Genomic DNA, 15,293 nt, shown 5'->3' with positions numbered 1-15,293 from the left:
GCCCTGAAACATGATGGCTGGACAGCATCAACACAGAAACAACAAGGAGTCTGGTGGCACCTTAAAGACTAACAGATTTATTTGGGCATAAGCTTTCGTGGGTAAAAACCTCACTTCTTCGGATGCATAGACTCCTTGTTGTTTTTGTAGATACAGACTAATATGGCTACCCCCTGATACTTATCAACACAGACCCATCCTTCACAGGCATTCTACACGGTAATGTGCCAGATTTGAGTCAGGACAGAACATCATGGTGGCGCATAATGTATTCAGTAGCCTCTATGTTGTCCAAGCAACAGCATGACAAGGAAACCCTTTATAGCTGGGAGGAGCTCCCTGTAAAAATCCGTAAAGCCACTACATTATCCCGCTTCACATCTCTCCTTAAAACTCCTCTTTGCTGCAGTGCCTACAAAAAAACCTGACCATGGCTACGCAGTTGGTGTGCTGTGACTGCTATTTGTCACGATAATTAAAACTGTCTCACTATTGCCTTGTGCTTCTCCATCAGTTTGTTGCATCTGCTTGTCATTCATCTTATGCTTAGATTGCAAGTTCTTTGGGGGCAGGCACTGTCTTTTCGCTCTCTCTGTGTGTGTACAGTGCCAAATAGAAGGGGGTCCAATCCTTGACTAGACCCTTTTGGCACTGCTGCTGTACAAATAACTAATAACTTACTGTATGTAACAAATGACAAGAACCCTCTCTGTAAAAAGTCCCTTGCTCTGCTCTTATTTATGCCCAGGCGCTTCTTGGATGGTTATATAGTTAAAGGGAGAAAACAGCATTACAGACCCATGCTACTCTCTTTAAAGTCCAACAATCTGCTTTATTAATTTATTCTCCAGTGGTTGGCTGTTTAAGAACCAATGGTTTAAAATAAGGATCCAAGTGGAGAGATTGCTCTGTTTGAAGAGATGGTCTAAGAACAAAATCTGATTCTAAATCTTACCCCAGATGAAAGTATAATGTAGGGTGATAGTTATAGTTGTCAAGCTAAAAACAGATGAGGGGGTTTATGGCCAACGCATTAGAAGTGCACCTGTTGTTCTCATGGGAGCTGTCTGCATTTGGCTTAGGATGTTGTAGAACATGCATTCTGCAAACAGAGGTCCTGAACGGTGTGCAGATCATGAAACTTCATGTCTCAGATGCATGTGGCCACCTCACTATGGGCTTGACTCCATGCAGTCTGGAGCAAAGAGCTCAATGCTGTTTCCCCTCCCGCACACCTCAGCTCGCCCCGCCACCGGCGCAACGCTCTGGGCGGCGGGGCTGCAAGCTCCTGGGGCAGCGCAGCTGCAGAGCCTGGCCTGACCCTGTGCTCTGTGCTGCACGGTGGCGTGGCTGGATAGAGAAGGGATGGTTGGATGGGGTAGGGGTCCCGGGGGGGGGGGCAGTCAGGAATGAAAGAAGGGGTTGGATGGGGTGATGGGGGGCAGTCAGGGGCGGGGGTTCTGGGGCGGTCAGGGGACAGGGAGTGGGGGGGTTGGATGGGGCAGGAGTCCTGGGGGGGGCATCAGGGGGCAAGAAGCAGGGGGGTATAGGAGGAGGGGGCCAGGCTATGCCTGGCTGTTTGGGGAGGCACAGCCTCCCCTAACCGGCCCTCCATACAATTTCCAAAACCCAGTGCAGCCCTCAGGCCAAAAAGTTTGCCCGCCCCTGCTGTAAGAGATGATGCAGAGAAGCTGGTAGCAGGAAGTGCCCGCTCCTGCAGGAAAATGGTCTTTGGAGCTGAAGAAGCCAAACCCTGTGGTGGGGAGAGGATTCCGCACTGCGGCCATGTCTGCGACAGAGGGAGAAGAGAGGAGCGCTGCTAGGGTGGAACGGCCAGCCATGGTTAAGGGCTGCTTGTCACATAATTCAGCTGGGCTGTAAAGGGCGGGATGTATCATTTTCCAGGGACACAGAGTCCCTACTTCGGACTAAGGTACGCAAATTCAGCTACGTTAATAACTTGGCTGAATTCGAAGTACCTTAGTCCGAACTTACCGCAGTCCAGACGCGGCAGGAAGGCTCCCCCCGTCGATGCCGCGTACTCCTCTCGGCGAGCTGGAGTACCGGCGCCGACTGCGAGCACTTCCGGGATCGATCCCAGAACATCGATTGCCTGCCGCCGGACCCTCCGGTAAGTGAAGACAAGGCCAGAGATGCAGCCTGTTTGCTCCAAGGGAAGAGCTTCTGTTTGTTTTTTCCCCTGAGGAAAAGGCCTGAAAAGAGACTTGGCCACAGCACTAAATTCTTCCTGGGCTGCTGAGGGAGCCCACCACCTTGCAGGCATGAAGTTCAAGGTGCTAGATTCATAATCTGACCATGTCAACAGCACAAATCATGTTGTCCTCATTAAGGGCTTGAGCCGACACACATTGAACACAGTGGCAAAACTCCCATTGATTTTAATGGTACAAGACCAGGCCTAATACTGCTCCTGGAGTGTGTAAACAAATACAATCTTGTTTGACTCAAAAATCTATGTCTCCAGAGTGTTACTCATAAGCTCACAACCAATGACTCCTCCCAGGAATGAGCCTCAGCGTCGGCAAGTCTGAGGAAGGATTTGGGCTTTCACCTTTATTTGTTTATAATATTTGTATATAATAATAAACTACTAAATCGGCAGTATTGATTTACACAGAGTTGTCCCTGGAATTGTGTTTACTGTCCCTTATCTCCTGAACCTCACCCTTTCTCCTCAGCAGGCTAAACACTGCACTTGCGTTTCATACTTGGGAATAGTGTGGGCCTTGGTCTGAGGCAGGCAGAGCAGGAGCAGCCTCCACCAAAAAAAATGCTGGGAAAATAATCTCAAAAACTGGGCCTCTTGGCTTAATGCTCCGTTTGTGAAAAGCGGTAGGCATATTCCCCCTTTTGCCCCCAACAAATACATGCCAAAAACCAGAAGCCCAAGTTGTGACACTCTCCATAAGTCGTCAAAACTTCAGACAGAAGGAATCTGCTCACATCTAACAACCCAGCGTGCACACCAGTGAGCAGGGGACGTGTCATCTGAAGGTTCACAGAGGCAACATGTGGGTGGTCTCTGAAGATTCCCACCATCTGCTAGCAAGGGGAGCTGAACATCCTCTTATCCAAATAGCTCTGAGGCTCTGCAACCTGCTCTCTTTGTCAATCTGCCAGCAAAGTCTGTCCAAACTCTCTCCTTTATCTGAAACATAAGCTGTATTTGGGGTGGGGAAAAGCAGAGATTTTCTGATCAGAGCTGAAGAAGGTGGCAAGTAGTAATCTGCAAACCTCAAAGGGCATAAATTTCAGAATCACAGTTAGACTAAGGCCTTGTCTCCGCTACACAGTTTTGGTGACAAAAGTCAGCTTTCGTCTGTGGAGGTGTACACACTGAAATGCTCCTCCCACCGATGTAACTCCCCCGGTATGCCGACAAAATTAAATCACCTTGACGAACGGCATAGAGCTTTTTGTGACGTAGTTAGAGCAACGTAGACACTGCCTTGGCCTATGTTGCCCTAGTTGGTCTCCAGGAGGTGACCATAATGCCCATCCTGACCGCTCTGGTCAGCAGTTTGAACTCCGTTTCCCTGCAGGTACACGGGCATGCACCCCTCCCCCGTTTAAAGAACTTTTAAAATTCCTCTTCTTGTTTGCTCAGCGTGGACCGTTCACACAGCATCTTCCCAGCTGACCATGCCGGCTTTTCGCACTCCTGCCTGGAATACCCTGGAGCTGTTGGATCTGCTGGGTCTGTGGGGAGAGGAGGCTGTGCAGTCGCAGCTTTGCTCGGGCAGATTGTTCGTGGCAGGCAGGCGAAGAGACACAAAAGGGACACGCAGCAGTGCTGTGCTAAGATCAAGTTGCTGAGGCAGGTGTTCCAGAAGGCAAGGGAGGCCAACCATTGCTTTGGTGCAGCGCCAAAGACATGCCGCTTCTACGAGGAGCTGCTCGCCATCCTCAGCAGCAACCCCACCTCCACTGCCAAGAGCCCCGTGGATACTTCGGGGGGAACGGGAGGCAGCAGCCCGCAGAGTCAGCCCTGAGGATGAATTGGTAGATGAGGAAGTGGAGTTGGAGGATGTGGCACATGCGACAGGGTCGTCTGGTGGCATGGTGAGCCAGGACCTGTTTTTGACTCCGGTTGTGGAGTGCATGAAGCAGGAGAGGCAAGCTCTGGTAAGCATGCATTTTGCTTTGATACTGCACAGTGATAGGAGGTTGAGGTCTCATTTATTTTGTTATATGGTGGAGGAGGAATAAGGGATAGAAATTAATGACAGAGTCTATACAGCTACGCAGTGGGGCCCTGGCGGAAAAGGTTGGTAATGTACACTGGGATGTCCCGGGAATCCTTCACAGAGATCTCTAGGAAACTTTCGTGTAGGTACTCTGCAATCCTCTGCCGAAGGCTCCTTGGTAGATCTGCCTTGTTTCTCCCCCCACTGTAGGAAACTTTGCCATGCCAACTGACAATTATTTCTGCAGGGACCAAAGTATCACACAGGTAAGCTGCACATGGACCTGGTCTGAAATCACACGCATGCAGAAGATGCACCCTTGCATCCTGGGTTACCTTCAGGAGTGAGATATTGGGTTTGATTACCCCAGTTTATGGAAAAGGGTGTCAATATTCAGAATAGTCTCCCTAGGCCCTCTTCGCAAACCACCCAGACCAATTATCCCCTCTTGCCCATTCCCCCTTCCCAACCACCCACCTCTGAACTCACCATATTTGGGACTTGCGCTGACTTGTGTGCTAGCCAAGGGACACTGAGAAAGAGGAGTATGTAACTTTTATGATTCACTCACAATACTGTCTCTATTCACTGTTTCTTTTGTTTCTGCAGATATGCCCTTGAGGGCCAACTCATACACACCAGCAGAGCGCCTCCATCAGGCAAGGAGGTGAACCAAGAGGAGTAAGGAGGCGGTTTTGCAAAGCGCTGCAGTCTAGAGATACAGCAGACAGAGAAACAAGAGGGTGGATGGAGCCAGTTAATGAAAACTCAGACCGGATATCCTGGAGAGAAGGCAGGGGCAGGAGTGGATGGCAGATGGACAGGAGTGGATGATAAAGCTACTGGAGGGTCAGACAGAGATGCTCAAGTTCCTCAGAGCACTACAGTCTGAGCACCTCTGTGCAAGACTCATGGTAGTTGCTGTAAAAATTAAAGCACAGTTGCTATAGGCAGGAACATTTGCTCAGGAACAATTAAAGCTCAGGAAGCAAGCATTACAGGGGTCACTCAAGGTGGCAAGTAAACATTGCCTGGCCAAATGCATCACATAAAGACACATTACTGGGGCTCACTATCAAAATACTCCTTCAAAGCCTCCTGATTCAAATACCACCCTGCTGAGCCTCTCTAATTGCTTGGGTATCTAGCTGCTCAAAATCAGCAGTCAGCTGACCCACCTCACCTCCGGGGAAACTTTTCCCCCTTCACTTTGCAAATGTTATGTAGAGAACAGCAGGCTGCTATAACCGTCGGAATATTGTCCTCAATGAGGTCTAACCTGCCAAAAAGGCAGCGCCAATGACCTTTTAATCTGCCAAAGGCACATTCAACAATCATTTGGCACTAGCTGAGCCTGTTGTTGAAGTGCTCCTTGCTGTTGTCTAGGCTTCCGGTGTAAGGCTTCATGAACCACAGGAGCAAGGGATAGGCCGGGTCTCCCAGGATCACTCTGGGCATTTGAACATCCCCTATTGGAATCTTCTGGTCTGGAAAGAAAGCCCTAGTGTGCAGCTTTCTGTACACTCCAGTGTTCGTAAAGATGCGTGCATCATGAACCTTCCCTGATCAACCCGCATTGATGTCAGTGAAACAGAGTGATCCACCAGTGCCTTCAAGACCACAGAGAAATAGCCCTTTCTGTTAATGTGTTCAGTCACCACTCACTTTTCCACTGTGAGGGCAGCTGTCATTTTGGTGTCCTTGCACCACAAGGCAAGGGCCAGCTCTGCACATAGTTCCAGGAAGGTGGCTCTGCATATCCAAAAATTCTGCAGTGACTGCTTGTCATCCTATACATGCATCACAATGCAATCCTGCACTCAGTGCTTGTTTCCCAAGCCCAGAACCAATGGTCCACCATATGCATCTGCTCCATGAATGCCAGCAGCAATCTTGAATTGTTACTTTCCATTGCACACAGCAGGGCAGGCACCACAGATTCACTTTCTATTTCGCAGCTCATGAAATACTGCAGGCTCAGCTGCATTGTGTTCAAAACACTCATCACCAGACTGGTCAGCAGTTCAGGATCCATGCTTTCAAGCAGAGATGGCAGAAGCACAGTTTACAAGGGCTGTTCAAAAATGGCGCAAAACAAAATCGGAAGCCCATGGAATGATGGGACAGAAAGTGCTGTATCAGGGACAGTGGGCATACCCCCATCATGCATTGCGATCTGTTCCCAGATCTCCCAGTGGCACAGGGTGGCGAGTTCCATAGAGGGATAGCTACCTACGATGCAACGTTCTCTCTCTGTCGATGCAAGAGCACCAACTGGGGAAGTGCTCCACCGACACAAGGAGTACTGTGTGGATGTGCACAACCGATGTAATTAAAGCGGCTTATGATCATCAACATAACTTAAGTCGACTTAACTCTGTAGACATGGCCTAAGTATCCAAAAACTTTGGGGTGGGGAAGAGGAGGGAGGTTTCTCATTTACACAAAGGCTCCTGTACACCACTCTGGCAATGTCCAGGGGCATTAAAGCAGATGTAAATTACAATTTATTTTCAAGATTCTTTACACTGCCAGAACGTGAAAAGGGGCTTTGGTGTAAATAAGAATCAGGCTCTGGATGTTTATCTGAAGCTGATCAGAAATCAGAACTATTCCGACCTCTTCTGCCTGAAATCTCACACAAACAGACCTTGTGAGAAATCTGGTTCTTCTGCTTCCAGCCATGGTTATAAACAATGTGAGAACACTCTTTGTTGTGGTATTCAGGCATTTCCATATTTCAGTTTTGGAACCTGTGGTCTGATTAAGATTTATCAGGCTCATCTTAATGAACCGTCCAACCTGAACCCTTGTGAAGAACAGGAACCTTTTAGCTCCCATAAAAATCTTGGTCTGCAGCAATTCCTTTAAATTGCAACTGAGATTGTTTTATGTGTATGTCTGTGCACTTGTGTGTGTATAACAAGTGCAGAACAAAAACAAACACAAGCTGATCCACAGAGGGATTCACCCTGCAGTTATTATTTTCATTTTCCCTTTAACTTTCGTTTACGTTCCTTTCAGCACTTCTCAAGATGCATGTAGGGCCTGATTGTCCATTGTTCCACCCCTTGCACAGTAATCGACACCAGTGCAAAGTGGATATAAGGAGCTACCAATCAAACTGGTATGATTTCACAGCCACTTTACAATAGTGTCAATGGCTGCACAAGCTACAGGGTAACAAAGAATTGGGCCCTTAAGATTCAGAACTACAAATCAGGCAGCATGTGCACATCCTGTATCTCATAACATGATGATCCTGCCACACAAAGAGAAACTCTCTGCTTTCCCTCAAATCGACGGGGAAATATGATAACTGGCTGCTAGTATCTAAAGGTGTGTCAACAACATGAAATGGGATTTTTCCAACCCATGAGCCAGCAAAACACTTAAGTGCTTAACTTTAAGCACCTGACATTGAAGTCAATGCTCCTGATTCCCCTTTACACCAAGACCACTTTACAACACTCTGCCCATGTAAAGAAGCCTTAAAGTGGGTGTAAACATAACTTATATCACTTTAAAGCAGGGGTCGGCCACCTTTCAGAAGTGGTGTGCCAAGTCTTCATTTATTCACTCTGATTTAAGGTTTCGCGTGCCACTAATACATTTTCAACAAGGAGTCTGGTGGCACCTTAAAGACTAACAGATTTATTTGGGCATAAGCTTTCGTGGGTAAAAACCTCACTTCTTCGGATGCATGGAGTGAAAGTTACAGATGCAGGCATTATATACTGACAAATGGAGAGCAGGGAGTTACTTCGCCCATGTGTCAGTATATAATGCCTGCATCTGTAACTTTCACTCCATGCATCCGAAGAAGTGAGGTTTTTACCCACGAAAGCTTATGCCCAAATAAATCTGTTAGTCTTTAAGGTGCCACCAGACTCCTTGTTGTTTTTGTAGATACAGACTAACACGGCTACCCCCTGATACTTGACTAATACATTTTAACGTTTTTAGAAGGTCTCTTTCTATAGGTCTATAATATATAACTAAAGTATTGTTGTATGTAAAATAAATAAGGTTTTTAAAATGTTTAAGAAGCTTCATTTAAAATGAAATTAAAACGCAGAGCGCTCCAGACCGGTGGCCAGGACCCCAGCAGTGTGAGTGCCACTGAAAATCAGCTCGCCTGCTGCGTTCAGCATGTGTGCCATAGGTTGCCTACCCCTGCTTTAAAGCCTTTCTACATAGCCAGAGTGGTCACAGTGGCTTCAGTATAATTGAGAATCAGGTCCATTGGGGCCACTCACATGCTTAAAATTAAGCATGTGCTTTGCTGGATTGGGGCCATAATCTGGAGTATTAAAATGAAACTGAGCTAAGGGAAATTTAGACTCAATATCAGGAAAAATCTCCTAATGGTGAGAACAGTTAAGACTGTGGAATAGTCTCCCAAAGGGAGTAGTGGAATCTTCAGTGCTTGAATAATTTAAAATAGGCTGAATAGAGCCATCAAGAATATTCTATAGGGAACAATCATGAATGTTCAGTGGATGGACAAAGTGACCTAACCGATCTTTTCCATCTCTAATTTCTATGAATCTGATGAAAATTTATTAGACATAAAATAGGAATTAGAAAGAAATTTTACTGTTTCTGCCAACATCTGCTGCTGCAGAAGGAGCTGCTGCTTTTGCTCCATCATCTGCCTCTGCAACGCTTGTTTCTTTTCCATCAGTTGCTGATTCAACGTTGATTGCTGGGATGAGTTCATGTAACCACTTCCAGTGTTTGGATTTGAGCAAGTACTGGAACTTGGACTGGGGCCTGCACCTTGGCCTATCACAGAGTGTTGATCCTGAAAAAGAAGAAACATCTTATGAATGATAAAATGAATAAAATAAAATTAAAAATCATCAAGAAAAGGCAATGACTCTTTTTACACACTTAGATTAATAAAGATCAAGTGTGGGATGCTGCTCCTTAAACTGCAGGACAAGAGACTGACAACAAAGCCTCATATAAAGAATCAAGCAGAGAAAGTAACTCTAATGCTGTATGGAAAGCTTTGAAAACCTACCATGTGGTTTCCGTGGGAAACCTTGACATTTTAACAGGAGTTTATGGAACCTCAAAGGAAGTAACTGAGCTGTCCTGGGAATTTTACAGGGAACTCCCATAAGAACACATGGCAATTCATATGATTACATGGCAACAAACACTGCATCTACTGACACCTAAAATTTGGTTAGGAACAACAATTATATTGAGACTCTCTATTAGAAGTGACAGTTATTTGTAACCTTGTTAGAAAACAAGAAAGTGGTTAGTAGTCACTTCACAGTGCAATGACTGGTGCCTTTTCATTGGCTCCTTCATGTTCCCCCAGGAACAATCTGGGTGAAAGAAAAGAGTAAATTCTGGAGCTGCAGAATTATCTCCAGTTATTATTATTGATCATGTTTTTTCCAGTAGTGCCTAAGACAGTGGCGGATTAGCCAATGGGGCCCGAGCCCAGGAGCCCTGGCCCCACCAGACAGCTGCTGCAGGGCGGCAGAAGCCTGGAGCCCTGGCAGAAGCGTTGGATGGGTGGGAGAAACCCCTGCACCCTGACCCTGCTCCCTGGCAGAAGCGCCAGGTGGGAAGGGCGAGGTGGGGGAAGCCCCCGTGCCCCGATCCTGCTACCCAGCAAAAGTGTCAGGCAGCAGGGGAAGCCCCCGGGCCCCGACCCTGCTCCCTGGCAGACGCGCCGGGGGAGCCCCAGCACCGTGATCCCTCTCTCTGGTAGAAGCGCTGGGCAGCGGGGGAAGCCACAGAGTCTGGATCCCAGTTGTGGCCCCAGGCCTGGAGGAGCTCTGGCTTCCTGCCGTGGCCTCAGGGCTGGGGGAGTTCTCACTCCTCGCTGCGGACCTGGGGCCCTGGCGGGGGGGACAGAGCTTCTCCGGTCCTGTGACCACAGTGGGGTGTGGGACCAGAAAGGAGCAAACGGGTTGCGGGATCTGCAGTGAGGGGGTGGTGGAATGGGGCGGGACTGTGGGTCGAACAGAGGCAGGGCCACAGAGGGAAGGAGCAAAATGGGGTGGGGCTGCAGACAGTGCTGCAGGCAGAAGGGGCAGAATGGGGAGGGGTCCCCCAGTTGCTCTGGCCCAGGACCCCACGAAACCTTAATCTCTTCTGGCCTAAGGGCCGACAAAGAGAAGCACCCCTTTGTGCTAGGCACTGTACAAACACAGAATAAGAGACAGTGCCTGCCGCAAAGCGTTTACAATCTAATGGGACAAGACAGATGCAGGGTGGGGAGAGGGGTCTAATACACAAGCAGAGGGAACAATGTGATGGCAGCAAACAGCATGGTAGTGCCATGAATATTTTTTTGGTGGGGAGTTGGGAAGAAAGGAGAAGGGAGGGAGGAAAAGGGGTCAGAAGGTAAAGGAGGTGTGGAGTGAACCTGAGGTGAAGAGACGATGGGGGGGGGGAGGGCGGGGGAGATTGGAGCAAACGGCCAATCAGCACAAGGCACAGCAAGTCCAGTCAACACTGTTGAAGTTCTCTGAATGTCCAGTGGTCCCTGCTTTGGCTGCTTCTGGCCCAACCGTCTGGCTTCTCTCTGTAGTTTTCCACACAAGGCCACACTGGAGTGCGGAGAGTAAGAGTAAGGTGAACATCTTTTCAAAAGGCAAAAGCAGGAGCACCACCTTCTCCGTGGCCCTGCCCTGGCCCTTTCTCTTCCCCTGAGACTTCACCCCGTGCTCCTCCTCTTTCAGCTATATGTGTTCTGTTTACTTTCTTGTTACAAACTAGACTGAAAAAAAGGTTTTGCTGACAGCAACATGCTTTCTGTTGAGTCATTTCCCCAGTAGACAGACCTCCACCCTTCCATAAATATAGAAAAAGAGCCACTTCTGCCCCAGTATTATCACACAAAAACCTGGAGCACTCCAATGCCACGTGCACAAAGTTGCGCAGCTATAGCTCAGATGGGCGCTACTGGGGAGTTAGCTAAAATTATGGGGACATCATTTTCCTGACTTTTAGGCTCAATTATTACAACTCATAGAAATGAAGCCACCCAATCTGAAAAAGCTCCAGCTGATACAGTATGCAGCAGACTGTCTGCTCCACACCATAGGTGTCCAAGAGCACATCACCCTGGTGCTCTACTGTCTGCACGGGCTCCCCCAGTGATTAGAGTCTAAGTCCAGGATTCTGTCCACTGGATTCTTCTAGCTACTTGAGAGACCACCTCTCCCTCCATGACTATGATCTTCCATGACAGCTACATTCCCCTGGAATAATTATACTTCACCAATGGCAGAGACTCATGAGTGCCAGAGTCAGAACTTTCACAGGCACCAATCCTAGACTATAGAACTCACTGTCACAAGAGACAGGAATGGCTACCTTGAGAACTACATGCAACGTTAATTTCTGTCACTTAGCTTTTCCTCAACAAGTTCTACACACACATACACAGACACAAACACACCCACCAAACCAAAACATACATGAAAAACAAACTGTAAATGAATCCAATTACTTCTCCTACCAACTGGGAAGGAAAAAATACATTGCCAGCCACTGTTTACAGTATTGTTATAGTCATGTTGATCCCAGGATATGGGACAGTGAGGTAATACCTTTCACTGGACCAACTACTGGTGGGGAAAGAGGAAAGCTTTCATGCTTCACAGAGCTCTTTTTCTTCTTTGTGGCTCCTGAAAGCTTGTCTCTCTCACCAACAGAAGTTGGTCCAACAACAGATCTTACCTCACCCACTTTGTCTCTCTGTGGATGGTTATTGTTCTTTCTAATTTAAAATAATTCTGCGGCATTCAGACAGGGCCATATAAGTAAAGTGTTTAACAATCTAAATATGACATAAAACCCACAACTTTCTTTTGGAGCCACCTGCAGCCTCCAGGGCAGCATTACAATTGCACCTCTGAAAATTTAATGGACTTTTCCACAATTCTGTCTTGCACACATTCTTTTCAATTCAAGAAATAATCCAGAATTGCTCAGCCTCTACCACATTCTTCAGCCCTTATGTTAGCTGTGAGACAGAAAGTATTCCTTTCCACAGACCAGCTTGCCAAGATGTTGTGCAAACTTTTGTATGTCTTCAAATATTTTGAAAGGAAAAATATGTTACAATAAATTGGCTTTGACATCCACATTCAAACTACACTCTAGCTTAAACCCAACCCACATGTTACATCCATTAATAGAATTCATCTGTTTTCTCATTGCACAGAAAATGCAGACTTCCCCAATGTATGCTTTTGAAATTCATGGTAATATATGTAGATTTATCCCCCCCCTGCTCAGGTAACTGTGGGTTTTATTTTCAGATAAGCTGACAGATTCACTTCTCGATACCTAATAAATGATTTTTAACAATCATATATAGAATAGCAGTTGGCACGAAAAATAGCCATTTGGGAAAAAGACACTGCAAGAGGAGTGTAAATCATGAAATTTGAGCTGTTTTATTTTTCTTTGCTGTCCATGAAACGAGAGTGTTAGTCTATGAATCGATAATGTGTTATTTGTCCAACTTGCTGGTGTTCCAGAGGAGGCGATGTGATGTGAGCAATTGCCTAATAAATCATACTTGATGCAAAGGATTAGTTGTGCTGCAGACTGACCCTTAAAGAACTGGTGCTATTGGGCCTGATTCTCCTCTCACTTCCACCAAAAGAAATCAAGAGTCCATAGAGCTGCAGCACTGTAAAACAGGTGCAAGTGAGATCAGATTTTGTCTAACAAGATATGGTTTTTTAAATATACATATACAGTGAGAAATTCTGGCCTGAGTGGATTTACACTGCTGTAATTGAGAGTAGAATTTGGCCCAATATGTTTTATATCTAATAATAACGAATATTTTACTGGAATTGTCTTTCCTTTTTAACTAGACACCAAGTATACTGGGCAACATTAGACCATTTCGTCTTCCAGAATGGAGGATGAAATTGATGTTCGATGGGATTGGCCTGTGGAAGGAACTTCCTGCGGAAATTAGGCAAATCCAAAGTCAGACAGGCTTTTAGGAAATGCTGCCAAACCTTCTTGGGACAGAACAGGATGTGTCATTATCAAATGGTAAATTCTGTTTTCTATTAGGACCTCCATCTTGTATAGGATGACCATATTTCCCCAAGTGAAAACAGGACACCGTGCAGGCCTGGCCCAAGGCCCTCCTACTCCTCCCGCATGGGGCTCGCCTGAGCCACCTGGTGTTATTGCTCATCTGAGCCCCCACCGCACATGGGGCTGGCCTGAGGCCTCTCGTTCCCATGCCGGTCTGGCCCGAGCCCCTGGCATTGCCACCCACCCAAGCCCTGCTGCCTGGGGCTGGGGCTGACCACCCGAGCCCCGCTGCCCAGAATCGCTGCTTGCCCTATCGAATGTTCCTCCTTGTCCCCCTATGGAGGCGCACTTTTTTGGCAAAACTGGGCATTTGTCCCTCTTTGCTCTTGCCAATTTGGCAAGAGCAAACAGGATCAATTGCCCAGTTTTGCCAAAAAAAGTCAGGAGGTCCGGGACAGGGCTTAAAAAGGGGACTGTGCTGGCCAAAATGGGACATATGGTCACCTTAATCTTGTATCATGTGCTGAACATATCTAACCTTTCACAAAGCAAGCCTATAGAATTGCATTCCACATAGCCACTTTGCCGGGGAAAGATGATTGACACCTTGTTGAAGGATCATAATGGAGCAGCCATCAAGAAAGCAATCTAGGGCCATCAGCTTTGATGGTCTGTCAATGGCTGGACCACTCCCCTCCTGGAACAATGGACTTTCTACTCAGGGATCTGAAGGAAAAAGGGACAAGCTTTCCAGCAGAACATATTGCAAAAAGAGACTATGGCCTTGGCTACACTTGTGAGTTACAGCGCTGTAAAGGCTCCCCCAGTGCTGTAACTCACTCCCCGTCCACATTGGCAAGGTATTTGCAGCGCTGTATCTCCGTGGTTGCAGCGCTGCATGTACTCCACCTCTCCGAGAGGAATAGCGAGTGCAGCGCACGGCGCCAGTGTGGCCGCCCAATGCGCTGTGAATGGCCTCCAGAATTATTTGGCAGTATCCCACAATGCCTGTTCTAGCCACTCTGGTCATCAGTTCAAACTCTACTTCCCTGGGCCTCAGGTAACCAACCATGTGACCGACCCTTTACATTCCCGGGAATTTTAAAAATCCCCTTCCTGTTTGCTCAGCCCGGCGTGGCGTGGAGTGCTATCAGCGAATCTTTCCAGGTGACCATGCCTCCACGTGCCAAGCGAGCCCCAGCATGGAGCAATGGCGAATTGCTGGACCTCATCAGTGTTTGGGGGAAGGAAGCTGTACAGTCCCAGCTGTGCTCCAGCCGTAGGAATTACGATACCTTCGGGAAGGTATCAAAGGACATGATGGAAAAGGGCCATGACCGGGACGCCCAGCAGTGCAGGATTAAAGTGAAGGAGCTGCGGAGTGCCTACCGCAAAGCCTGCGATGCAAACGGCTGCTCGGGTGCTCCCCCTGCGACCTGCCGATTCTACAAAGAGCTGGATGCAATACTTGGGGTTAACCCCCCACTCCACTCCGAGCACCACCATGGACACTTCAGAGCCGGTGTGGGGGGTGGGGAAGGAAGAGGAGGAGGAGGAGGAAAACAGGAGTGATGGTGGTGGGCCGGATGGAGACACCCCGGAAGCCCTGGAGCCATGCAGCCAGGAGCTCTTCTCGAGCCAGGAGGATGGTAGCCAATCGCAGCGGCCGGTACTTGGTGGAGGACAAACAGAAGAGCAGGTTCCCGGTAAGCGTTTTTTTTTTTCGGGAAGGAATTTTTTCGGTGCGGGCTCTTTGCGAGAGGAGGGTTAAGCATGCATGCCTAGATGCAGAATAGTGCATTGATGTGGTTTATCACATCGCAGCAATCGGCCTCGGTAATCTCCTCGAATGTCTCATCCAGAACGTGTGCAATGCGCTTGCGCAGGTTTATCGGGAGAGCCACCGTGGTCCTTGTCCCAGCCAGGCTAACGTGTCCGCGCCACTGTGCCGCGAGGGGCGGGGGGACCATTGCTGCACACAGGCAAGCTGCATATGGGCCAGGGCAGAAGCCACATTGCAGTAGAAGACCCTCCCTTGCTTCC

At 47.9% G+C, this 15,293-nt stretch overlaps 1 protein-coding gene across 2 annotated transcripts in view; it reads right to left on the bottom strand.

The window, feature by feature from the left end:
• Window positions 1–15,293, bottom strand: part of MAML2 (mastermind like transcriptional coactivator 2) — a 292,112-nt gene that overhangs the window by 13,144 nt on the left and 263,675 nt on the right. For both annotated transcript variants that reach the window (XM_034758913.1, XM_034758914.1), the window contains exon 4: window positions 8,809–9,015. In XM_034758913.1, coding sequence (XP_034614804.1) covers window positions 8,809–9,015 — 207 coding nt within the window. The remainder of the gene's footprint in view (window positions 1–8,808; window positions 9,016–15,293) is intronic.

This window comes from Trachemys scripta, chromosome 1, assembly GCF_013100865.1.
Source record: "Trachemys scripta elegans isolate TJP31775 chromosome 1, CAS_Tse_1.0, whole genome shotgun sequence".
NCBI lineage: Eukaryota > Metazoa > Chordata > Testudines > Emydidae > Trachemys > Trachemys scripta.
This window is presented reverse-complemented; position numbering and strand designations above follow the sequence as displayed.